At 38.6% G+C, this 25,703-nt stretch overlaps 1 protein-coding gene across 2 annotated transcripts in view; it reads left to right on the forward strand.

The window, feature by feature from the left end:
• The window catches only part of LOC136856884 (nucleolar and coiled-body phosphoprotein 1), a 182,824-nt gene that overhangs the window by 12,799 nt on the left and 144,322 nt on the right, over window positions 1-25,703 (forward strand). For both annotated transcript variants that reach the window (XM_067135102.2, XM_067135103.2), the window contains exon 3: window positions 6,703-6,820. In XM_067135102.2, coding sequence (XP_066991203.2) covers window positions 6,703-6,820 — 118 coding nt within the window. The remainder of the gene's footprint in view (window positions 1-6,702; window positions 6,821-25,703) is intronic.

The raw sequence follows: 25,703 nt of genomic DNA on the forward strand, positions 1-25,703 counted from the left end.
TGTCTTCTTTTCACCGTGTTTTGAACACGCGATCCAACGTCTCTGAGGTTAGGATTTCTCACTCTTGGGTGCTAATTTTCTGATAAAATGTATTTCCTGCAACCTTGGAACTGTATTATCTGATGCGCGCCGGCCTTGAATATTTCGTTTCCCGCCCGAGAAGCGTATTTTGTACTACGTAAACAAACCTTCCATCAGCTGAAACTGATTAGATAACTGCTCAATGTTTGTCCCTGTGACTTGTCTAAATATTATTGGAGAATCTAGGAATCATAATTCACTGTTGAAAGCTTAACTTTGACCTGTATGCGTATCTATAGCCTCCTACACGAAATTTCCAAGTACTGGTTCCTCCTCATCGTCACTCTCATCATTTACCACTGCTACATCATCTATTTCATTATCACTACTGCTAATACTGCCACTACTACTTCCGATTAAACTTTCATTTGAATTATACAATATTTCAAGCACGCTACACTCAGCAGGAGCTAGCCATTGAGCGCGGTGCGGCACACAAGCTGATGAAGCTGCAGCGGGACCGAAAGCGGCAGGACGAAACTGAATGAGGGGAATAACATTTATGACGAATCAAAACAACTCGATACATATTTCAGATTAAAAGGTTGATACATCGTCTTTCAAACGAGATATATACCATTCACAACTGCTGTTCGTATCGTATGACAGAAAGCAGCACTAACTGATGCCTATACAGAGTACTCGTAGAGAGTTACGAAAAGACTACAAGCTGAGAAATAAAGACAAATATAATAAATAAACCGCACTCTTAATACAAAATTAGAGCAAAGAACATCACACGAAAAGACAAACTTCTCAGATCATCATTTCTTTATTTTATTCTGTGGGAAAGAATGAAGCAAACGGACTATTAAAAAAGCACGGATTGGTGCTCAGACATAATTGACATAGACTTATCCTTGTAAAAGCAGCTACACTGTAACGATTTTCAATACTTATTTAGAACACTGATAAACCCGAAAATGTCTTCTTGGAAACAAAACAATTTGCATATCCATAACACCAAAACTCTTCGCGCTATAGCCGTAAATGCGAAACCATGTATGGGTCTATACCACGTATAGAGGTCGGCGGCTACGGAAGAAAAGGGGATCTATACCACGTATAGAGGTCGGCGCTGAGGGGTTAATGAAAACCAGCGGTAGTGAGAAGTTGCGATGCACGGCAATGCTAGCCATTACAGCTGACGGGAGAAAGTTGCCGCCTTACATCATTTTCAAGAGGAAAACGATGCCTAAGAATATACAGTTTCCCCGTGGAATTCATGTACGAGTGCAACCAAAGGGTTGGATGGACGTAGAACTCATGTTGGACTGGGTTAAAACTGTGTGGAATAGAAGACCTGGTGCACTACTAAAACAACCAGCTCTGCTTGTTTTAGATAGTTTCCGAGGTCACCTCGTGAACGAAGTGAAGCAAATTCTCACTACAAATAAGACACGACAGATAGTCATTCCTGGTGGCCTAACATCTGCTTTGCAGCCACTAGACATGTGTTAATAAACCCTTTAAAGACTACTTACGTCGATTTTACAACGAGTGGATGATGAGCGGGGATCAGCAATTGACGCCCGCTGGAAATATGATGCGTCCACCCTTGGACTTGTTATGCTCGTGGGTGATGAAGAGTTGGGATCTTATACCACCTGAACTAGTCTCCAAGAGCCTCAAAAGGACTGGGATTTCGAATGCACTAGACGGTTCCGAAGATGACGCAGTGTGGCAGGGAGACGAAGAATCTGATATTGGTATTAACAGAGGCGAGGACGGCGCATCAGATAGCGAAACCTGCGATAGCGACACCGAAGATTTGGAATAAATTTGCTTACCGGTAAGTCCGCATTTCACAACAAAGCGATAATTTTTTGCAAGTGTAATATTTTAACTTTAATACTCAAATTAATGACAAATTAACTTAATACGTTCATTTTTATTTTCAGGTTAGAAAAACGTTCGCCAAATTGTTGCGAAAAATTATGAATTTTGTTTTAGACTATTTTAATTATTTTGATGTATAAACGCGAGTATTACGTGCATCTTAAATTTGTATCAAATACAATTTAGTTATAAATACATTTTTTGAGTAATACAAATACTGGTATTAAATATTCATCGTATAATGGTCGCACCCTACAATTTTTTTCGAAAATTTTGGTATAAAAGTGCGACGATTATGCTGTGAAATACGGTATATATACAGTAATTCAACATCAAAATCTTGAATATTAGTGGTAAGGAACTATGACTGATCCAAAATAATATAGTTGTATGGCTCGCTTGGTTATCCATATCATTTCAGATTAAGGTCCTGTTTTTCCTGTTTTATTGTATGACCGTCTTACTAATAAACGGCGTATCACTTTTATACATGGTTTATACACCGTTTATGAGAAATTCGTTACTAATAAACCGTGCATAAGCCTCCTGTGTATACATCTGTTACAGTTATTCACTGAATTGCTTATACAGTCCAGGACCCTTGTATAAGCGTTGTATAGCAGCGAGTAGCGGAAAAGAAACGAGTGAGCAGTTTATTTTCGTGGTATTTATTGTCTACAGTAATATAATCATTGTGAAATATTCGACTTATCCAATTAACATTGAACACATGTTGAAAGAATAGACGATAACGTTGATCTTCACGATATTTTAAACATAGAAGACATACACCATTCAGAGGTTATGGAAGCTAGACATCTTCGTAAAGTAAAACATTTTAAAGAAACGGAATGACAATGAATAACTATAAAAGAAATGATGGTTGGGCGTATTTTTGTGTAATAATGTGTTACAGCTTAATAGACCTTTGATATTGCGAGTTTATTATACACTGTCTGCCCCTACAAAGATATTTCTCAACTGAGTACCTACCATATAAAAGGGGACATATTCCTCGAGATAAAAAATGGCATAACTTGAAAACCTTACGTAATATGATTTCCATACTTCGTAGATGAATACGCAGAAATATGATCTATAATTGCCTAATAACTTTTTTTTGATCAAACCTTTCTTTTAAGCTACAAAACAGGTTTTCCTTTCTCCTGAAAAGTAAGGATTTTGGAATGTGTACACTTTTCCACTCACCGATTCAATTACAATTGCTTACGTTTTCTGTACTACCCCAGTTAGGAGCTTTTGATATTTTCTTAAGCTTTTCCATTTCTTTTTTGGCGTTCATTACACAAGCAAGCTAAAGAAATGTTGATATCAGTATAAGCCAATTTTCATCTCTCTCTCTTAGTGTTGCCACTGCCTTTTCAATATACTGTGCGACTTCCCGGAAAGTTTTGCTCGTAGATAACCAGCAGAAGCGATCATAAAGGTGCTGAACGTGCGAAATACGTCAGTGAACTGCAGGAAGAGATTCCTATACCTTGGAACGAGTGTATATGTGCTGTATAGTAATACAATGCGTATACATCGTTTATTAGTAAGAAAAATGTAAAACGCTTATACAGGGTTTATTCACTGTATAACTATACAAGAGTTAAAGAGCTGTGTAAGGACTTTTTATTAGTAAGACGGTGAGAGTCTTGTCAAGCAGCTGTATCAGTTTTAGATCCATGGAAAGATTGTGAAGAACTAAAAAATAAAGGTGGTAGTTTGAAACAGAAAGGGCTGCTATTAATGTTTTAATCTCATCTTTATAGAATTATATAAATATTAACTCCTTTAACAATTTTTATTATATATGTTGGTTTTTTAGTTTTATGTATGGTAGGTTTTTACAAGGTGACCCACTTGGTGTTGTGGTCCGCCTCCGTAGCGTAACGGTTAATGTAATTAGCTGCAGTCCTCGGGGGCCCGGGTTCGATTCCCGGTACTGCCAGAAATTTAAGGATGGCAGGAGGGCTGGTATGTGGTTGAAATGGTACATGCAGCTCACCTCCAATGGGGGTGTGCCTGAAAAGAGCTGCACTACCTCGGGATGAGGACACGAGTTTATTTTACGTGGTGTTGTAAGTCAGTAAATGAACAGTCGAGACGGGTAAGCTGTTAGCTATAACTTTTCCACATACCATTTTATCATTTTGATTATTTTATTTTAGTTCTTTATAGACATTGTAAGGTTAATGAGAATACAAGAATTGATTTGGTGATTAATCTCATAAGACACAGTTAAAGTTTAAGGTCATTTAATCAAAATTCTTAATAGTTTTATGGATACCTAAAATGGTGTTCATGAAGCAAGGTTAGAGGGTTATATATGTGTAACAAGTCCAAGAATATTTTCGTAATTTATGCCGCTGAAGAAGCGAGCAATTGAAGCTTCCCAAAACATATACAAATCTTAATGGCAATAAACTGTTTAATGTATTGACAAGGTGGTACAGGTGTGTACAATATATGAATGTATGATACGTATGTTGTCAAAACTGACCTGATTATTTGACCATTGTGGTTAGAAATAATTCTAAGTGGTATGTTCCGAGCTGTCATTGGTGAGATGGTCTGGGATGATATTACAGTAGAACCCTGATAATTCGAAATCGGTTAATTCAAAATCCCGCCTAATTCGAAGAAGCTCTCGTTCCCGGAAACATGAGGTACAGTTTTGCATGTTATTTAAATTGTTTAATTCTAAATACAGATAATTCGTAATTCGAAGTACAATGTCAGACCCATTACCGAAATTCAGACTTTTAATTCGAAACTGCCTTTAAATTTTAAAACCATAGTATGTTACAGAGTAATTTCAAATCGAAATTTATCCGCTCCGCGTTGTAATAGAACGCGCGTTCCGGAACGTGGAGGGGTAGCTTTCCGCACTTACTCACTTCGGTGGGTGTACAGTACGCTTCATGATTACTAAGTTGAATGAAATCGGAATTCTTTTGTATTCAACCTTTTAAGGAACGTCGTAATATCACGCAACAGGCAGTGTGCGGAGAAACAGAATCCGCGAACACTGGCGATGCCGACAGTTGACGAAGAAACTTGGCTCATATAATAAATTCGTAGGCACTGCACAATATTGTCATTGCCGGTGAAACTGCATTGCTTTATTTTAATGCGAGCCCAAACGGACTTATGGTTTTAAAGGAGAAAGTGCCAGCCGGAGAATCGTACACGGGTGGGGGTGAGGGTCATAGTAGTGCGTTGCAATGCACATGGAAACGAGAAACTTTATCCCCTCGTCATAGGAAAGTTCGATAAGCCGCAATGTTTTAATGGCGTCAGGCACTTTCCATGCCAGTACAAAGCATCTAAAAATGCGAACAGTACAGAAATCCAAAAAATAATGCATTTGCACAGGGGAACCGGCATCATTTATACTCATCTTTGAATTGTGTGGTTTTTTCTTTCGTTGCGTGAGGTTATGTTTGTCAGTTATTTATCGAAGTGCATTATTTAAACATTGTAAATGCACCTTGTTGGATATATTTCGGAATGTTTTTTTCCCTGGTATTTGAAAGGTTTAAACTGTGAATCGAGGTGATTGCATGTATTAATGGGTCTTAGAATACTTTGTGACGCAGCAAGTGTTTACATTTCTGAAGTACGAGAGAAGTGCCATGCCGGGAAATCGTACAAGGATAGTCATAGGAAAGTTCGATTTGAAGGGCATCGGGTACTTTCTGTGTAAATACAAGGCATCTAAAATGCATACAGTATAGTAATCCAATTAATAAAGCACTTTTACATAGGAGCCAGCATAGATTTCTCCTCGTCTTTGAATCGTGCTTTTTTTCTTTCCTTATTTCGTTGCGAGGTTGTGTTTGCCAGTGAGATATCAGAGTGCATTATTTGAGTACTGTACCTTATTGGATACATTTTGGAAATAGTTCTTTTTCATGGCATTTGAAAGGTATAAACTGTGAATCAAGGTTAACTGCATGCAGTAACGGGCCTTACAATATTTTGTAACGCGGCAGGGGTTGGTACTTCTGAATTGCGAATTGGCGGTTAATTCGAAATCGCGTAATTCGAAGTCCGATTTTTGAGTCCCAACGACTTTGAATTAACGAGGTTTTACTGTAGTTGACAATTTTGAGTAGGAATAATATCAATGTGATAAAAGTTGGAAATCAAGGTGACATATAGGGGCAAATATTCATGTAAAGCAAGAAAAGGTTGGGAGTGGAATAATTTACCAAGGGAAATGTATAAGTTTCCAAATCTTTTAAATTATTTAAGAAAAGACTAGGTAAACAACTAAAAATGATAGGTAATCTGCCACCTAGGCAACTGCCCTGATTGCTGATCAGTAGTGATTGGATTCCTTTGTTAAAAATGTAGGCATTTTTCAGATGAAATATGTGGATGGTATTTACTACTTCAGCTAGATGTTCATTATGCTTGGCAGAGGTCACACAAATTCCACTGTCAGTGAAGATGACAGAATTTTATTAATTACAAAACATGTGAAAATATCCCTACAAATTTTTATCAGAGCTCTGTAGTATTAATAATATAGAAGTGATATTTACTGTTCTTGTTACTAGAAAAATGTGTTCTCAATATTTGTGAAATAAGTGCTAGAAAAGATCAGTATTTCATCTTTCCATTTTATTAGTAGTTGCTTTTAAAGGTTAATTTAATTGCTCTGAAGGCCTTCATACCCTTAATGTCATGAACTTCTATGATGTACATGTAACTCTTATGTAAATATTAGGAATTTCGTGCTAATAATCCACTCTGCCTTTAATCTTACAGAATCAGATGAAGAGGAGAAGCCCAAGCCTGTAAAAAAACCTACTCCAGTCAATGGCAGTGTTTCTGTTGCTCCTGGAAAGCAGGCAAAGAAGGCCCCTACACCCCAAAAGGCTGCTAGGTGAGAGTATATGCAAAAGGAGCTATTCAGAACATTTATAGCCCCTCTCCAGAAGTCTCTGATCCTAGTGCAAACTGCTTCTGTAATTATCACTACAGGGTGGCTTCATATGCACTAAGACAGCAGTGTATGCACTAAGATTTAAGATGTAAAATTTAAAGTATCACAAAATAAATATAAATTTTATGTTTTTGTTAAATATCTAATGACCGAGCTCGATAGCTGCAGTCGCTTAAGTGCGGGCAGTATCCAGTATTCGGGAGATAGTAGGTTCGAGCCCCACTGTCGGCAGCCCTGAAGATGGTTTTCCGTGGTTTCCCATTTTCACACCAGGCAAATCAGGGGTAGAAGAAAATAGAAATAATTCAGTAGCCAGCTCCTTTTTATCAGGAGCCAGCACATTTTTTTTTTAGATATGCATTATGAAAACCACAGGTCACAGATAAAGCTACACATTGGTTTTGAAATGTGACCTTAAATAGTATAGTCTCAGTTCATATAAGACTGGAAATTTATATTTTAAGAGATACTAACCCAAATAATCACCAGTCACCAAGGTCAGCGTCTTTTAAAATTACACTACATGTACCTGTTTGAATTTCCCACCAAAACACCAACGATCAATACATTTTGTTGCATCAAAGTCCATTAAAGATGGTCCACTCAAAGTCATCATGAGATCACTTAAGTTCTTCTTGACAAGCTTGGTTCGCAGTTTGTGTTTAATAATATTCATCGTGCTGAACCCTCGCTCACATGAGGAGTCGATACAGAAATTGTTGCCACTATATACTAAGGAGCTTCCCAAAAATCGAAAATCGTCCTTTCACAGACCGCGATTTTTCAAGTAGATCATTCAGTGGGAGACCTTCCCGACTACGTTGAACGCGTACCACCCGCTCAGTACATCTTCTACGTTGTTCTCCTCAATTTGAAGGTGTTTTGAAAAATGAGTGGCAAGAAGCTGTATTTCACTATTGCCATAATTTTTCAGTTGTTTTTCTGATAGCCCGAAATATGTGTCAATAACACCAGTGGCACTTTGAATGGCCTCATTTTGAAGAAATGTCTTTCAGAAAGGTTATCTCACTTGCCAAAGTTCCTTGTCGCCCGTGAAATTCTTATTCGACACACCTGATAACTGTATTCTACTGAAAACTCCTGAAAGTGTTATAGCAGAAAAAAAATGTTCTGCCATTGGGCCTTTGGTGTTGTCAAGTTACTGCAATGAATTACCGTATTTATGCGAATAATCCCGCAACCCTAAATTTGGGAAGGCTGATTTTGAAAAAAAAAATACCAACATTGACACAAATAAAACCCGCACCCCAATATTGCATTATTTGCATGCACTCTTATCTGACTTAAAATCAGAACATGTCTCAGAAATACAAGTGAAAGTCTCAGAAGTCGTACAAGAAGGGAATTATGATGACAAATTTGAGTCATTGATCTTCTTTAGAAGACCTTTAGTCGTGATTCTGTCTTCACCTTTCCTTTCAGAAATATTCTCTAAATGCACCACTAGGCATTCCCAGACTTTGACAACTGCATGCGGAGTATTTAATTTGCTTGCTACCCATCTAACTTGGTGTAAGTACTCCAATTTCAGTAACTCCGAAATTTTCTTCAGTTCGCGAAGTCGTTTTGGCGAATGTCGATAAAACGTATATAGTTTCCTGAGTATAGAATCAATTTCATCAATGATTTTTAACCCATTCCAGTCTGGGCCTTAATATCCCTAACAAACGTTCTGGACTGGGCTTTTTTAAGGATTTTTAAAACATATCTCTGTACCTGTAGGAGATATTTGAATGATTCTTTTTTCTTTGTGCTTGTTTGAGCATCTAATTTTGAAAAATTCTGTTTATATCCTGTCAGCTATCACTTGAGATTTTAAAATTGTTTATATATTACACCATGTTTTGCGAATGGAGGAAAGGTCTGACGGATAAGTAACAAGTAACTAACAAGTACAGTTTACTGAAATACTGTTATATTAACCCTATTTTGCTAATATAAAATGTGCATTGCAACTACAAAACAACAAAAATAAAGGGTACAATATAAAAATAATTTTTCAGTAGTAATAGTAATAATTACAATAATGAAAATGGGAGCTCTTATGAAATTTTATTTTGATAAATTTTGTCAAGAGTTACTCAAATGTAAAATTATTGTTCCATTTACCACAAAAGACTTCCGAGAAAGAGAAAATAACAGTCTTCTAAACAGGCAACTTCACTAATATAGACAATCTTACGTATTCACGCAAATATGAAATACGCGGGAACATGCGCTAGGCCGTAAGACAAATGAAATGTAAGAAGTTGTTTTGAATTCATATGTCAATAATTTGTTCATGTGAGCATAAACTTATAATATATAATAAAATATTGAAAATATCACTTTCGTCAAGCACATGTTTGCTGCGAGAAGTCATGTCTTAGAGCTCACTGAGTGACAACATCTTCTGATGCATGCTGATCGAAAATATCATAACTTCTCTGACTTAGACATATACAATAGAACCTCGATAATTCGAAATCGGTTAATTCAAAATCTCACAACTCTCGTTCCCGATGAGGTTCGGTTTTGCATGTCATATAAATAGTTTAATTCAGAATACGGGTAATTCGAAGAACAATGTCGGTCCTGTTACCGAAATTCAGACTTTTAATTCGAAACTGCCTTAACATTTTGACGAAAATGGTATTTTATAGGGTAATTTAAATTCAAAATTTCTTCGCGTCATGAAATAACGCGTCTTCCGGAACGTGACGTGCTAACTTTGCGCGCTTTCACCTACTTCGGAATGTCTACAGTGTGCTTCATATTTGCTGCGTTCGAGCGGAATCGCGATTATTTTGTATTCGGCGTTTTAAAGAATGCCACAATATCAGGCAGCAGGCAGTGTGCGGAGAGGTAGAACCCGCAAACACTGGCGATGCCGACAGTTGGCGAAAAAGCGTGGCTTATAGCCCATAATCAGTTTGTACGCACCAAACAATATTGGCAATGCCGATGAAACTGCATTGTTTGTTTGCTTTATTTTTTAAAGTGATGAGGCCAAACGGCCTTATAGTTTTAAAAGAGAGAATTGCCAGGCGGGAAATGTAATGTGTTGGAGGGTTGGTATGCAGTGTGCACACAGAAGCGAGACACTACCTTCGTCTGTCATAGGAAAGTTCAAAAAGCCATGATATCTTAAGGGTGTCGGGCACTTTCCATGCCAGTACAAGGCATCTAAAAATGCTGACAGTACAGTAATCCAAAAGATCAAGCATTTGCACAGGGGAGGCAGCATAATTTTTCCTAGTCTTTGAATTGTGTTTTTCTTTCTTTCTTTGCGTGAGATTGTCATTGTTTTATACAAGAGCATTAACTTATTTGAAGAATGTAAATGTATCTTGCTGGATAAATTTCGGAAATAGTGTTTTCCATGGCATTTGAAAAGTTTAAACTGAGAATCAAGATGATTGCATGCATTAATGGGTCTTAGGAACGCCATGATGGAAAATCGCACAAGTATAGTCACTGTACTGTTGTAATGTGGACGGAAGTGAGAGACTTTCTCCCGTCGTCATAGGAAAGTTCGATAATCCGCGATGTTTCAAGGGCATCGGGTACATTCCGTGCAAGCACAAGGCATCTAAAATGTATACAGTACAGTAGTCCAATGAATAATGAGCACTTGCACAGGGCAGCCAGTATAGATTTCTAGTCTTCGAATCATGTTTTCTTTCTTTTCATTTCATTGCGCGAGGTTATGTTTGCCGATGAGTTATCCAAGTGCATTATTTGAATACTGTAAATGCACCTTGTTGGATACATTTTAGAAATATTTTTTTCCATGGCATTTGAGAGCTTTAAACTGTGAATCAAGGGTAATTGCATGCGATAACGGGTCTTAGAATATATTGTGACCCTGTAAAGGTTGGCATTTCCGAAGTACGTGTTGGCGGTTAACTCAGTCGAATTTTTGCGTCCCAACGGCTTCGAATTAACTATGTTTTACTGGAATACTGCCATCTGCTTAAATACTCTCGTAACTGATACATGAAGAAACACGTAACCACCAGAATGCGTTCATAGCTCGTTCTCAATTTTTAGTGAATTGTCGAACCGTACTACGGGCTATGCCCGCAGCGCGGCCTGAACGTAATTTCGGCCACTGCGAGCTATGCTCACAATTAGACCGGAAAGAGTTAAGTTTCACCTTTTTCACCGAGTGAAGAACAATGAGCTGGAGTTGATGTGAAACTCGGTGAACACTTTACCAAGTTCTCAATTATTTTCAGATATTTTGTAACCATACCATTACGGACGCCAATCACACATGGTGTTCCATCAGTCCTTATACCTATCAGTTTTGTACCGTAAAGAGTTCTACAACCCCCAACTGAGTCAATTTTGTTTTTAGAGCCTCCATATAGCTATCACTTGTTGCATCATCCAGTAACACAATAGAAAGTCACCTTATTTAAGAAAAAGAATGTAAAGTACCAGCTCCTCATCGGTTTTCTGGTGATCCATCGAGTAAGATACTGATATGAACTGTCCTTAATGCCACATATAAAATCTTCACGAAGATCTAAGGCAATGTATGAAATTCTCTGCATTGTGTATCATTCACATACTTCTCTGAATCAGTAACATTCAACTTGCTTAACAATGCAAACAAACCTTCAAAATATATATATATTTTTTTTAGTATGATGAGATGCCATGAACAATGCATTCGTATGCTGTAACATATTAGCATTCATGTTCTTTACGCACTTTGCTAAAAGTGCACATTCTGGATTTTTCATGGAACTTTCAGCCTCCTGCCGGCCACGCGGTGTAGTGGTAGCGTGCCTGCCTCTTACCTGGAGGCCCCAGGTTCGATTCCTGGCCAAGTTGGGGATTTTTACCTGGAACTGAGGGCTGGTTCTAGGTCCACTCAACCTACATGATTTATCCAGTATTCGGGAGATAGTAGGTTCGAACCCCACTGTCGGCAGCCCTGAAAATGGTTTTCCGTGGTTTCCCATTTTCACACCAGGCAGATGCTGGGGCTGTAGCTTAATTAAGGCCACGGCCGCTTCCTTCCCACTCCCAGCCCTTCCCTGTCCCATCGTCGCCATAAGACCTATCTGTGTCGGTGCGACGTAAAGCAACTAGCAAAAAAAAAAAAAAAAGATTAAAAAATAGCAACCTACATGATTGCAATTGAGGAGCTATCTGACGGTGAGATGGCGGCCCCGATCAAGAAAGCCAAGGATAGCGGCCGAGAGGATTCGTCGTGCTGACCGCACGACACCTCATAATCTGCAGGCCTCTGGGCTGAGCAGCGGTCGCTTGGTAGACCAAGGCCCTTTGGGGCTGTTATGCTATTTTTTTTCAGCCTCCTGACACTTCGAGTGAGGATAGGATTTTTCGTTCTTTTTAAACGTTTCCAGTTTACATGGTCCTGAAAATCCGGATACAAATTTAGAATTTTTGTTTGGCAATACTTCGAAAGTTACTGTATAATTTACACTTCGCAATTCCTTCTTCGTAGCACAGCCACGGTAGTAATTCAAGCTACAGTTCTCTGCATTGTGTATCGTTCACATACTTCTCGAATCAGTAACATTCAACTTGCTTAACATTGTAACCAAATCTTCAAAATCAATGTAGGGTCTGTTATTTTTTGCAATATGGTAAGATGTCATGATCATTGCATTCATATGCTGTAACATATTAGCATTCATTTTCTTTACACACTTTGCGAAAAGTGTTGAAATTTCCGTTTGCCTGAAAATTGAAATGTCGATGGATTTTTAATGTTAGCCATATTTTGTCTTGAACACCATATATGTCACGCTGGTCATTGTCGTCCTGAACACTACAGTCGGCACTTCCATCAAGCGTTTTCTCACATTCACTTGCTTCTGTATCACTTTGTTACATTTACGAGCCCTACTTACGAAGAAATCTGAAAGAGTACACTGTTTTTTACTCACATCAGTCAATTTGTGCGGTTTTGTTCGTTTCATTTTGTCGATTTTCTCAAGTATGACACAGAAACGTAAAATACACTACCGTTAAATGGCTTTCGAGTTTGCGGGCTTCGATGTCTGATGCTACGTTGCCAATTTTCCATAAACGCACAGGAATAAAATCAACCGTATTTATAAAGTGCCAACCGTTCAATACCAAGGTGCTGTAATTAAATGAAAAGTATATTGTTCGGTGAAAATACAAGAATTGATAAACACGTCATTCCTTATCTTCTAAGTGCAAAGAATGAATTCCACGGGAATTTATCAGCACTGCTTTGGCGGCAATAATTGAGAAACGGCTAGTCACGGGAAGGAAGGCGGTAATGTAGTTTGTGGAATTATTTAACGTAGTAGTTCTCTGCATTTCTCCAGAACTCTGGTCTGATCTTTGTACTCTGCTACTGATAGCCGATCATCTGAAATGGAACTCGATGTGTTACGATATGTCCATATGAAAGGATACTTGTTTGACGGGTTACAACGGTATCTCCCACGACCGCTAGGCAGCTCCCGCGCAGAACTGAAATGTCCAGTTCCAAGGTACGAAGAGCAATTACAGAATTCAAGACTCTGCCAAAAGCACTGAAAATGTTTATTGCGCATATTAGAATATATGAGCTACAGAAAAAAAAAAACGTGTAAAACACCACACGACTTGTTACTTTGTAAAGTGGTGGGAACGTACATGTAAGGGAACTCCAGATTTCAGAAATAAATTTTCAAAATCAAATTTGAAAATCCGGGCGCCAGGTAAAAATTTCCAGGTGCCATGGCGACTGGGCGCCCGGTATTTTTCGACCCCTGAGGCAAATGCTGGGGCTGTACCTTAATTAAGGCCACGGCTGCTTCCTTCCCAGTCCTAGCCCTTTCCTGTCCCGTCGTCGCCATAAGATCCATCTTTGTCGGTGCGACGTAAAGCCAATAACAAGGTAAAAAACTCTAATGCACAGTGTAAAAGCTACAGCGGAAACTGAGGCAATAATTTTGGGCTGCATTAATGTTATCTAAAGATATCTTCAGCGTGATCCCTGTTTGAACAGATTGTCACCTTCACAATCAGTTGTGTTGTTTCTAATAAAGTAAACAATTAAGTACTTCTCCAAATTATCAGGCAAAAGAGAAATCCTTTTATCTGGGAGGATGTTTTTTTAATGCTAAAAATGTCCTTTTTACTTAACATGAAGTTAGAGGTGCAAATTTCATAGCAGTAGTCGTTGAACCGGAATAACCAGAAATATGACTATCATATTCACCTTTCAGAACACTACTCACTTCATGTAGAAATTAGAGCCCTGAATTTCTTGCTTCTACGTTTTGCACTTTTACCTTTATAGCTCTTCCTACTGCTCTTGGGTAAATTCCTTTCATGTCGTATTCAATGACATTAAGAGCATTGGTCAAAGGCATTGCTCTTTCCTCCAATTGTGGATGGAGTTGACAGCAATCCTTCAAAAATTTTCATTAATACTAATTGATTCTGTAATTTAACTGCACCACTTGCATGAATAGCTGTTGAAATGTTTTTGGCTTCATTTTCTAAGGCTCTTAATACTTGCAGAAAAAGAAAATGTTAAGTGCAGATTACCATTCCAACATTTAAATTATTCATTTCTATAGTTCTACCTCTTCTGTAGACACGGATACACGACCCACGCTGCCTGGATCTATAATTAATCCTTACCTTCTTAACATCCTCCAGATGATCACATTAGTAGACTGCTGCGTTTATTCACATTCCCTATCTAATTACTGTCTTTACACGAATAATCCCCACGAAATTGGGGTGCGGGTTTTATTTGCGTCGAGATTGCCAACACGCTCCTGGGACACCTAGTTTTCGATGCTGAGTGTACAGTTATGCTTTCTGAAACCGTAAATGGAAGAAAACTGTCCCCATTTGTCGTATTTAAGTGGAAAACCATTCAGACTTTAAATTTTAAACCGACTTTACATTTTTTTAATAGTACCGTATTTTACAGAGTAATTTAAATTCAAAATTTCTTCCCGTCACGATAGAACGCGTCTTCCGGAACTTGCAGGGATAGCTTTCCGCACTTTCACTCGCTTCGGTGTTTCTATAGTGTGTTTCATAGTTGAAAATAGAGTGAAATCGTGATTTTTTTTGTATTCCAGCGTTTTAAGGAATGCCACAATATCATGTAGCAGGCAGTACACGGAAAAGCAGAATCCGCGAAATAATAACAAATGTTAAAATGTTATATCATTTCGCAGTTGTACCGACTTGTGCAGCGAGCGAGCTTTCCAGCCGAGTTAGGTCGCGAAGCTTTGTATCATTTCGCAGTTGTACCAACTTGTGCAGCGAGCTAGCTTTCCAGCTGAGTTAGGTCGCGAATAACCGTAATTTCGGAAGATATTTTTTCTTTCCAAATTGATTAGTGACTGCAGAATATAATGCATTCGAGAACTTGAGGATCGATACTTACATTTTAAACCATATTCTCGAGTTCAACATAACCTTTAAAAGTCGATGTAGGCCTAATGTACGTGGTACAAGATTTCCATGAACTGAATACGAACAGTATACCTGTGACCAAATTACAACAGAAGATTTTAAAAAAAGTATATCGCCATCATGTTGGGCGCTTTGGTATCTAATGTGCTTTATTTTATTAGATTAGAGAATTAAGAACTACTTGTGTTCGGACGTTGTTTGGCTTGGCTTTACGGGTATTAGATTTTTCGAAGTTATCCCTGAAAAATTGCGAGGGTTGGCTTTTCTAAATCACGTAATTGGAAGTCCGATTTCTGTATTACAAAGACTTTCGAATTATCAAGGTTTTACTGTATCGCAAAAACTAACATCAGATTTCGCCGGTGTGTGTATTTCAAGTGTTTACATTGCACGAAAAGAATTATCCACCACCGGTCATGTTACCGTCCAGTAAAGGGAGACCACATGTGAGAAGTGTTTCAGACGTGGAGTGTGACGAACTTGTAAGTAATTTAGGAGAGGATTCTAGTGCAAGAGACAATGAATCTTTCCATCGACAGGGAATCGAGCCTATTGCAAGTTCAGATTAATGAAATACCTGTCACATAAGTAGGCCTTCTTGCTCATTTTCATGGAAAATAAATTTCATAGCAGCGGCGTATTTTTATCATCTCAGGCAAAGCAAGCTATATCCGTAAATTTACAAGTTCATATTTGCGTGTAAAGACCACGTAGACCTCGCGAAGTGATACAAAATGTTTGTTTATGCCTACGTTACTCTTTCGATGGAAGGAATTTTAGTTCATTTCATTTTTTTTTTCAAAATGAGCCTTCCTAAAAAGAGGGTGCGGGCATTATTCGATGGCGGGGATGATTCGGGTAAATATGGTGATTAGCATTTGTTCGGAGGCAAAGAAATACCTGGCAGCAGATGCTAGATGGTGCATTTATGAAGACCTTGTTTACAGAGAAAATAACCGCATTTCCAAAGGTGTACCAAGGCAACTGATGAGCCCACTGCTACACTGGGGGCAAAACGCTGGTAATTTCATGGTTGAAAAAGCCTAAAGAGCATAATTGTTAATTTACTTCTGGGTATCAATATCATACTAGTTCTGCTATCCTAGGAATTCCATGTACCAGATATGTAACATGTTTTAATTTAGGATAGAAAACTTTCAGCTTGTGCTGCCTTAGTCATGTAGGTCACTGCATATGAGACCATGATTAGAAGTTTCTTGCAGTTTTCTTTCTCAAGCTACAGTACATCTAAAGAAAATGGCAATATTTAGCATAATAACTGTATGTTTTAAAAATGGCTCTCTCCTTAATGACTTCAAAGACTATACTCCGTACGGCTCTACTTCTAAATTGACGTTTTAGCAGATTTTGGCTCTGCCTGGTGGTTATGCGCTGAAGCATAGACATCCAACCAATCCCAAGCTGCCATTCATATCTATTTATATCGGCAGAGCACGATCTCGATACTTAGTTGCCAACTCTAATATTTACATTCGCCACGTGGTTAACGCATCTCGCTCAGCGTGTTTGATATTCGGTACGGTTCGCGATCTTTTGCATTTTCCTTCAATATTTAGTGTGTTTCTCATATTGTTGGAGGGTTCCAGTGACTCTGAGATCAGTAGAGTGTTCCCTTTGTAGGCCATAACCTCCTTTCTGTGCCAGCCATTAGCCGTTAATGATGTGTTATTTCCTCATTCTCTTTTATTGTTAATAATATATTCTCTTATAGTGCCAGATATTGTTAGAAAGTGTAGTTCTTGTGAATTTGTTTTCAATCCATATTCATTCGTTTTTCTGAGTACTGTATTACACAATTTCAAAGGGCTGTTTACTGCGGTCGTATTCCATCAGCTGTTCTCGCAGGCGTAGCGCGCTGGCAACAGAGGGAAGGTGATGCTCATTTGTTTTGCGAAACTTCAATTTAGAAGTAAGGCCGTGCGGAGTATACCTACATCACATTAAAAGGTGAATTAAATATGAATTTCCACCATGTCAACACTAATATGAAATTTATTACAGTTTCAATACACCAAACATGTTTCAACAACCAAATTTCTCTTCTTCAGCAGTTTCAACTACCATTAAAAATCTCAAAACTTGACTACACTTGAGAGGGCATCACGCATAACTCTTGCAATGGATGTATGATCCAAAGCGCTGCCAACCCTTCCGATTCACCCAGAAACTTTCCGATTTTTAACTCTTCTTCCGATTGTCCGATTTATTTCTAATTCTTCCTATTTTTTACCAATATAACCTCCAGTACAGTCAATACTCTTCCCCTAGGATAAATTCTTATGTGCTTGTGTAATTTACCCCACCTCATTTTCAAGCGTTTTAATTTAATGCTTATTTTGCAAGTGTATCACCCGTCTCCTTCGTGTATCGTGTTTCCTGTTCGCTACAGCAGCATGTGTTCTTTACGGCTGAGGATTCGTGACTGCAATCGTCCTACAAGTAAGGGGAGAATAGCGCGTGCTAGTGACTGAAACATCGTTTCTGTGCGTAATTTTGTTGGAGTTGTAGGCCATGTGTTTTTCTAGCGGTTCTGTGCTTTTCCCCGTGTCAGTCGTATGTTAATAATGTATGAAACATACCGATATGTTTTGTATATGGTAGTGTCGCATATTTCAGTGTGTTTTTGTTTATTCTTACTTCATAATTTTAATGAGTTGAATGTATTTCGGGGAGTTGTGTCGGTGACAGTTTCTGATATTTTCTCTTCATGTTATGGCCTAAAAACATAAACGTTAACTCCCAAGTGTTCAGAGATAGCTATAAAATTACATTTCCATTCATTTTACAGTCTAATAAGGGAAACTGTAATGCAGATCACCTCGAGAGATAAATTTTATTTAGAGGTATCGAAATTTCGAGATATAGAGAACACTGTTTTTGAGCATGTATAGCATATAATTGAATCATATGTATCTACGGGCTTTTACTGAATACAGTGGAACCTCGATTATCCGTTCCCGGAAAATACGTTTTCCCGGAATATGCGTTCAAATTACGTGGTCCCGCGAGCATCGTAATTAAATCACGTTGTAAAAGTCCCGCATTATCCGTTCCTCGAAGAAACGCTTTCTCGGATCAATCGTCCAGAAATTCCAGTCCCACCAATGCTAAATCCTCGATCAATCGTTTTTTTTAATAAACTGTATCTCACGAAAGGACGGCTATGGCATATTTATGGATCTTGGCGTTAACGCCCCATCACTGTGATAATTAAAGCAAGTACTGTACCGGTACTAGAAAAGCGAGCGGCGGTGAACTTGCATAAGAGACCATCTTAGCATCGCATTCGGGTGGTATTGTTTAGAGAATCTCGGCAAATCATAAAGCAGAGGGTGCCCACAACAATTGCAAGGAGACACGGCGCATTTCGGCAGCTCTGCTTGAAGACGGAACAAGTTTCGTCATATGTTCGCACTTATAAAACGCCCATATTATGTCCAGGGTTAGATGTTTATATTTTTACATTTTTTCGATCATACTGCTGAAGAGGTTTTCGGCACTTTGCTCAGGGCACTGCAGAGTAACTGGGCTTTCAGGCAGGAATCGAAACTGCTCCTTCTTAACACAAATTCAGCACCTTTTGATATTATCGTACATGATATGTTAGCGAGACCAAAACAGATGTTGCACCCTACATTAAAAAAAAAAAAAAAAGAAAGCCGTGGGAGGTCTTGGGATTGCCTATTACTGTTCAGGTCCTGATGTAAGACTGGGAATGTTACGTTTTCGAGTTAAAATACCAAAAACTGCAGTCGTTTTATTTGCGCACGTTACATTTTAAATGGTTGGTATCATTTCAAACTCGTACTGACGTGCAGCGAGCGCGCTTTCCAGATGACCTCAAGGTCACGAATAACCGTAATTTCTGAAGTTTTTACATTTCTTTTATCTTTCCAATTTGATTGGATTTGTGACGCGCAGAATTGAATATAATGCACTCGAGAACTTTTAAGAATCGATACTTACATTCGAAACCATGTTTTCGAGTTCAACATAACCTTTAAAAGTCGATGTAGGCCTAATTTGCGCGGTACGAAATTTCCATAAACCTACTACGAACAGTATACCGGAGACCAAATTACAATGAAAGATTAAGAAATGAACGGATTTCGCCATCATTTTGGGTGCTTTTGTATCTAATGTGCTTTATTTTATTAGATGAGAGAATTAAAAACTACTTGTGGTCGATTGTCGTTTGGCTTGGCGTTATTAGATTTTTCGAAGTTTGGCTAGCCTAATTAAAGCTGCTGAACTGAAAGAAGTTTTCACGGGAAACTGACGAAGATTACCCTGTAAAATTAAATATAAAGTACCGAGATTTTGAACTCGCGTACCGGTAATTAATGCGGTTTCGCGGTCTAACATGCCCGGCTCTCATCCAGACGGCCCGGGTTCGATTGCGACCAGGTCAGGCAATTTTACCTGGATATAAGTCTGGTTCCAGGTCCATTCAGCCTACGTGAATACCTTTAATTGTGGAGCTATCTAATGGTGAGATGGCGACCCCGATCTACAGAGCCAGGAATATTTGCCGAGAGGATTCGTCGCACTGACCATGCGCACCTCGTAATCTGCAGGCTTTCGGGCTGAGCAGTGGTCGCTTGGCAGGCAAAGTCCCACTGGGGCTGTAGTTTGGTTTGGTTTAGTAGTTTTTGTAAGATTATAATTATACATATTTAATTTTTGTGATGTTTAGCCAAATTGTTGATGGTTTTCATTCATTCCCGGATTTTCCGTTTTCCCGTGTTGTACATTTTATTTTCATGGTCCCTCGAAAAACGGAGAACCGAGGTTTCACTGTACATTATGTTTAACGGTACGTAAAATATACAAAAAACTCTATTTTATGGCAACACTTTAATTATAACACTTACTATAGTAACTTTTTAGAAGACAGGATACAGAACATACAGTAGAGAAACAAGAAACATAGCTCTGTTAATACCTTTGGAAAAAAAAAAATCTGTTGGTCTCTTCAGTTTTTTTTTGTGGTTAACCTTTCCTCCCTTCACATTGAAACTTCTCATCAATACCACGCAGCCGAGTATCGTAAATGGTGCTTGTCATCCGCGACTTCTGAGCTTGCTTTCGAACATGACTGGCAGTTGACACCCAAGAAACGGCGAGGCTTTGCCGATATGCTGATCACTAGAAGTTCGAGTTTTTCGGTCCTCGCCATATTAGTTTCCAGCTTCTCTGTAACTCTTTCATTACTTGTTAACTGTTCCTCACGAAACAGCATAATTGCATCAATTACATCGGCGTTTAAATGTTTAGCTTGACTAACACGTAATGTGCGTGAGCGATGTCTTAATTAGCGTGGAATTGCATGCAAGCTCGATTCCTTTTACAATTTGCTTTACATTGCACCGACACAGATAGGGCTTCTGGTGAAGATGGGTTAGGAAGGATAGTGGAGTTCGAACAAGCTTGATTTCGCATGATGTCACAAACCCATATGGCACTCCAGAGCAACTGATGTTACATGATTATACACGAGCAGTAGAAGTTCAAAATACTTTTGCTATGTCTTGTTCGTGAAAGTAACATTAAGACAGTTCAATTTTACATTAATGTTTACCTGTCTGACATTACTATTAATGTTGTGAGGGGGATACAATGAGACTCTTGCGCAGTATTCCCCGCCCGGTTACTCGTTCGTGCCACTCAGCTGACGAAAATTTCTGGGGAGAACACTGGGCTTGTCCCCCGTGATACATGTACAGTTCAGCCTTATTAGATTTTAGATTGTGAATACAAAAAACGTTCAAACAACAACTGCTGTAAATAAAATTGCTTCTTAGACTGGAATTAGTGGAAATGGACTAATTTTGCATAGAAGTCAAATGGGACAACTGTATCATCTTTATTTGCTACCATCTCCTTCATTTTGAAATAAAACATTTTAGTTCTCCTCTGATGAACCATTTGCTCTGCAGCAACACTTCTTTTAGCATTTTCACTTAAGCCGGCTTTACATTTACGAGTAACTCTTATACGAGTAGGCTACTCGGACTGACTCGGATAAGAAATCGTAAATGTAAACGATGACTCGTACGTACTCGTAGCTCGTATACGAATATCAGTCAAAGTAGAGAGGCTTCCGACTTGCATCCGAGTTAGACTGTTTTAAAAATGGCGGAGACTAAATACTGTAGGATGTCTCGCGAAAATCTGGAGTAGTTCATTAATTTATACTACAGAGCGGAGTGCCTGTGGAATGTTCAGTGTTCTCAATATCGGGACATCAATGCGAGAAATAAGGCCTTTGAAGTTAACTACGGATCTAGTTGAAAAGAAAATCAATAACTTTTGGAATTAACAAGGAAATAGTTGAGGCTGATATACGCGTCAAGAATTCTAATGATTTGAAGCTATCTCCAGTAGCTAAAAATCTGAGTCACGGTCAGTTGCAGCTGAGAATTGATACAACTTCTCATCTGAGTGTTTTCTTTGGGGATATGAGGGGCAACCTAGAAAAAATGAATTACTAATAATATGTCAGTATTTAGCATATCGGTACCGGTATTATAAAAGTCATTTCGTCCACTTACCAAAAGGTACAACATTTCAAATGTACTAAAATCCATCCTTAAGAAGTCTCTATAACCATCTCCTCCCTCGTTTAATAAATCAACTAGTAAATGTTCCTGTATTCCAAAAACGGGTCTTTTCTTCAAGGATTCTTTAACCCAAAAGCTCCTGATTTTTTTCGCTTCATTCTGTTATCTTGTTTTAAAACACAACACCAAGATACCAGCCATAGCAAGACGTTTTCGTCTGCTTGGAGCCATACTGGAAACTGTACTCTTATACGAGTAAGCACCGTAAATGTAAATGCGTTTCCTACTCGTATACGAGCGTTCGTATACGAGTTACTCGTAAATGTAAAGCCGGCTTTAGTTCTGGATCTTTGATGTTCATTTTAAAGCTTTCACAAGCAGAGCAAACGTCTACCTGTGGTCTTCCAAAAGAATATCAAAAGTTTTCTCGGAAGCATTTCTGAAAGAATTTGTTTTACTGCATTCACTGTCAGGCTTGTCTTTTATAAAATGGTTATCATTGTAATGTTCAGCCTAGCATCAAGATATTTTTTAGGCTTAACTCCATAATGGGTCACTTACACTTCATATTTTGAGATATGATTGTTGATCCTCCCATATACATCACCACCGATAGCATTACCGCTCCTTTGTTTTCCTCGTCGATCGAGAGGGCTTACACCATTACACCAGCACACAATAAGTTACAGATTCTATGAACTCGACTTGCAGTAACACCGAAAAACTCATGAAAGCCTTTTTGCAAACCTCTTTTTTTTAAGTTCACCTATGACCTTAACGTTATAAACAAAAGAAATGCAGTTTCTCTTTTCTTGCCTGTACCGGTACTTGAGCTGCCAAACCAATGCCTCATTATAAACTAATTTACTACAGCCAAAACTAGTTAGGACGTTTTTGTTGGGACCAAAAAAATGTCAAAGAGGAAACGTGCTAAAAAATAAACAATTTTGCTGTGAAATTTAAGGTTGGGTTTGAACGTAAGGTTAATTACGATGAAAACAAAGAAACAAGTGTTTACAGTTATAATTAACAAATTAAATAATACATTTTTAAGAACACCAATATAGTAAAACGTCAAGGAAAAACGTTCTTAGAAACTCAAATTATACAAGTCACAGCCATCTCTTACAATATTATGTTTAAAGTAGTCTCAGGAAAGTCCAACATATGGGCGATTTGCACAAGTTTGATGTGTGGTTTGGCATCCACTTTCTCTGTAAACTTTAATTTTTCATAATCTATAAACTGTCCAGCTTTCTTCTTCTCCATAATTGAATGTCCTGCAAACCACTATGTGTAAGTACAGTAGGCCTAGACTAATTTGTGTACATTGTTATACAATTCACTTACTAACGTAAAATTAAACACCAACATGTCAGCTGTATACGTAAGTACAGTAAGCCTGTATGTTGTTACAAAAGTAACTCCGGCCTCTGTCAGACGGTGTGGGGTAAAATGCGCACGTGTGTGTACGGTACTCACTTCCGCTAATTTACACAACGGTTCGAGCGCTGCAAAACTTCCCGCACGTTCAAGCGGATCTTTTTAAACTCTTTTCATTGTGGGTAATAAATATGGATCATCATAATCTTCGTTTACCTTCTACACTTAAGAAAATACAAAAATAGTTCAAGCATGCTGTGTCCTTCAAATTTCGTTAGAGAAGGAGGTGGGTACAATTTTGAGGATACTCTCTCAATAACAGGTCTAAAATAATATCACCCTTTCCCAGACTCGAACCCACTGGCATTTCCGACATTAAAGTTATTAAGTTCTCAATGTCTATTCCGGGTTCCATAACAACCACTGCAAATCACACAGGAAACAGGAAGAAGCACACAAATGACTTTTAAATTCAAAATGAGAAAGAAAATGAGAAATATGAAATGAGTGAGAACGGACATACTTTTGTTTGTCTAAATCCATTTCTACTTTCTTGTAGGTATACAATCTGGTTTTGATACAGGTCGCAATACTGATGTCGAGAGCACATCCGCTGTGTATGGTGACATGCGTAAACACTAACGTCAAATAACAAGTAACTGTGGGCGTGGGTCACGACTCTCCACGGACTGCCCGCTCAAACATTTCTCCCGCGTGCTGTTACTCTCCGCCTCCACATTATCTGAAAGACTCTGTTTGAACAATCAATTCTTGGTTTAGGCCTAGGCGGACCAGCAGTTAAGCGCGGAAGCAAGTGACTGTCTAAAAGAGGCCTCGTGAACGTAAAGCATCTGACGCAAAGAGAATAAGACTGGCTTGGGACTGACTCTCCCTCCGGCTGTAAGCCGACATGCAACAGCACTCCGGGGCTGTGAAATTACCCAGGCCAGTTGCCGCAGACCTGTCATTCATGCAACGTTGCCGGGAATGCTAGTTTTAATTTCTTACGGTGGGAGTTATGAACGTAGTAAAGAGTGACGTAAATGTGCTATCCAGGTTTCTTTAGGATATATGTATAAGACACGTCCTGGGACTTCAGAATACAGTAAAACCTCGTTAATTCGAAGTCGTTGGGACTCAAAAATCGGACTTCGAATTACGTGATTTCGAATTAACCACCAATTCGCAATTTAGAACTACCAACCCTTGCCGCGTTACAAAATATTGTAAGGCCCATTACTGCATGCAGTTAACCTTGCTTCACAGTTTATACCTTTCAAATGCCATGAAAAAAGAACTATTTCCAAAATGTATCCAAGAAGGTGCATTTACAGTATTCAAATAATGCACTCGGATATCTCACTGGTAAACATAACCTCACGCAACAAAGAAAGGAAAAAAAGCACGATTCAAAGATGAGGAGAAATCTATGCTGGCTCCCATGTGCAAGTGCTTTATTAATTGGATTACTATACTGTATGCATTTTCGATACCTTGTATTTACACAGAAAGTACCCGATGCCCTTCAAATCGAACTTTCCTATGACTCTATCCCTGTATGATTTCCCGCCATGGCACTTCTCTTGTATTTCAGAAATGTGAACACTTGCCGCGTCACAAAGTATTCTAAGACCCATTAATACATGCAATCACTTCGATTCACAGTTTAAACCTTTCAAATGCCATGGAAAAAACTATTTCCGAAATGTATCCAACAAGGTGCTTTTACAATGTTCAAATAATGCACTTGGATAAATAACTGACAAACATAACCTCACGCAACAAAGAAAAAAATCGCACAGTTCAAAGACGAGGATAAATTATGTCGGTTCCCCTGTGCAAATGCATAATTTTCGGATTTCTATACTGTTTGCATATTTAGATGCTTTGTACGCCCTTAAAACATTGTAGCTTATCGAACTTTCCTATGATTAGGGGATTATTTCGCTTCCATTGTGCATTGCAACACACTACTATGACCCCCATCCCTCACCCTTGTACAATTTCCCGGCTGGCAATTTCTCCTTTAAAACCGTAAGACCATTCATAAAGCAATGCAGTTTCACTGGCAATGACAATATTGTTCGGTGCCTACGAATTTATTATATGAGCCACGTTTTTTCACCAACTGTCGGCATCGCCAGTGTTCACGGATTCTGTTTTTCCGTACACTGCCTGTTGTGTGATATTATGGCGTTCCTTAAAAGGTTGAATTCCGATTTCACTAAACTTAGCAATCATGAAGCGCACTGTAGACCCACCGAAGTGAGTGTAAGTGCGGAAAGCTACCCCTCCATGTTCCGGAACGCGCGTTCTATTATGACGCGGAACGGATAAATTTTGAGTTGAAATTACTCTGCAACATACTATTGTATTTAAACGTAAAGGCAGTTTCGAATTAAAAGTCTGAATTT

Source organism: Anabrus simplex, chromosome 1, assembly GCF_040414725.1.
Source record: "Anabrus simplex isolate iqAnaSimp1 chromosome 1, ASM4041472v1, whole genome shotgun sequence".
Lineage (NCBI taxonomy): Eukaryota > Metazoa > Arthropoda > Insecta > Orthoptera > Tettigoniidae > Anabrus > Anabrus simplex.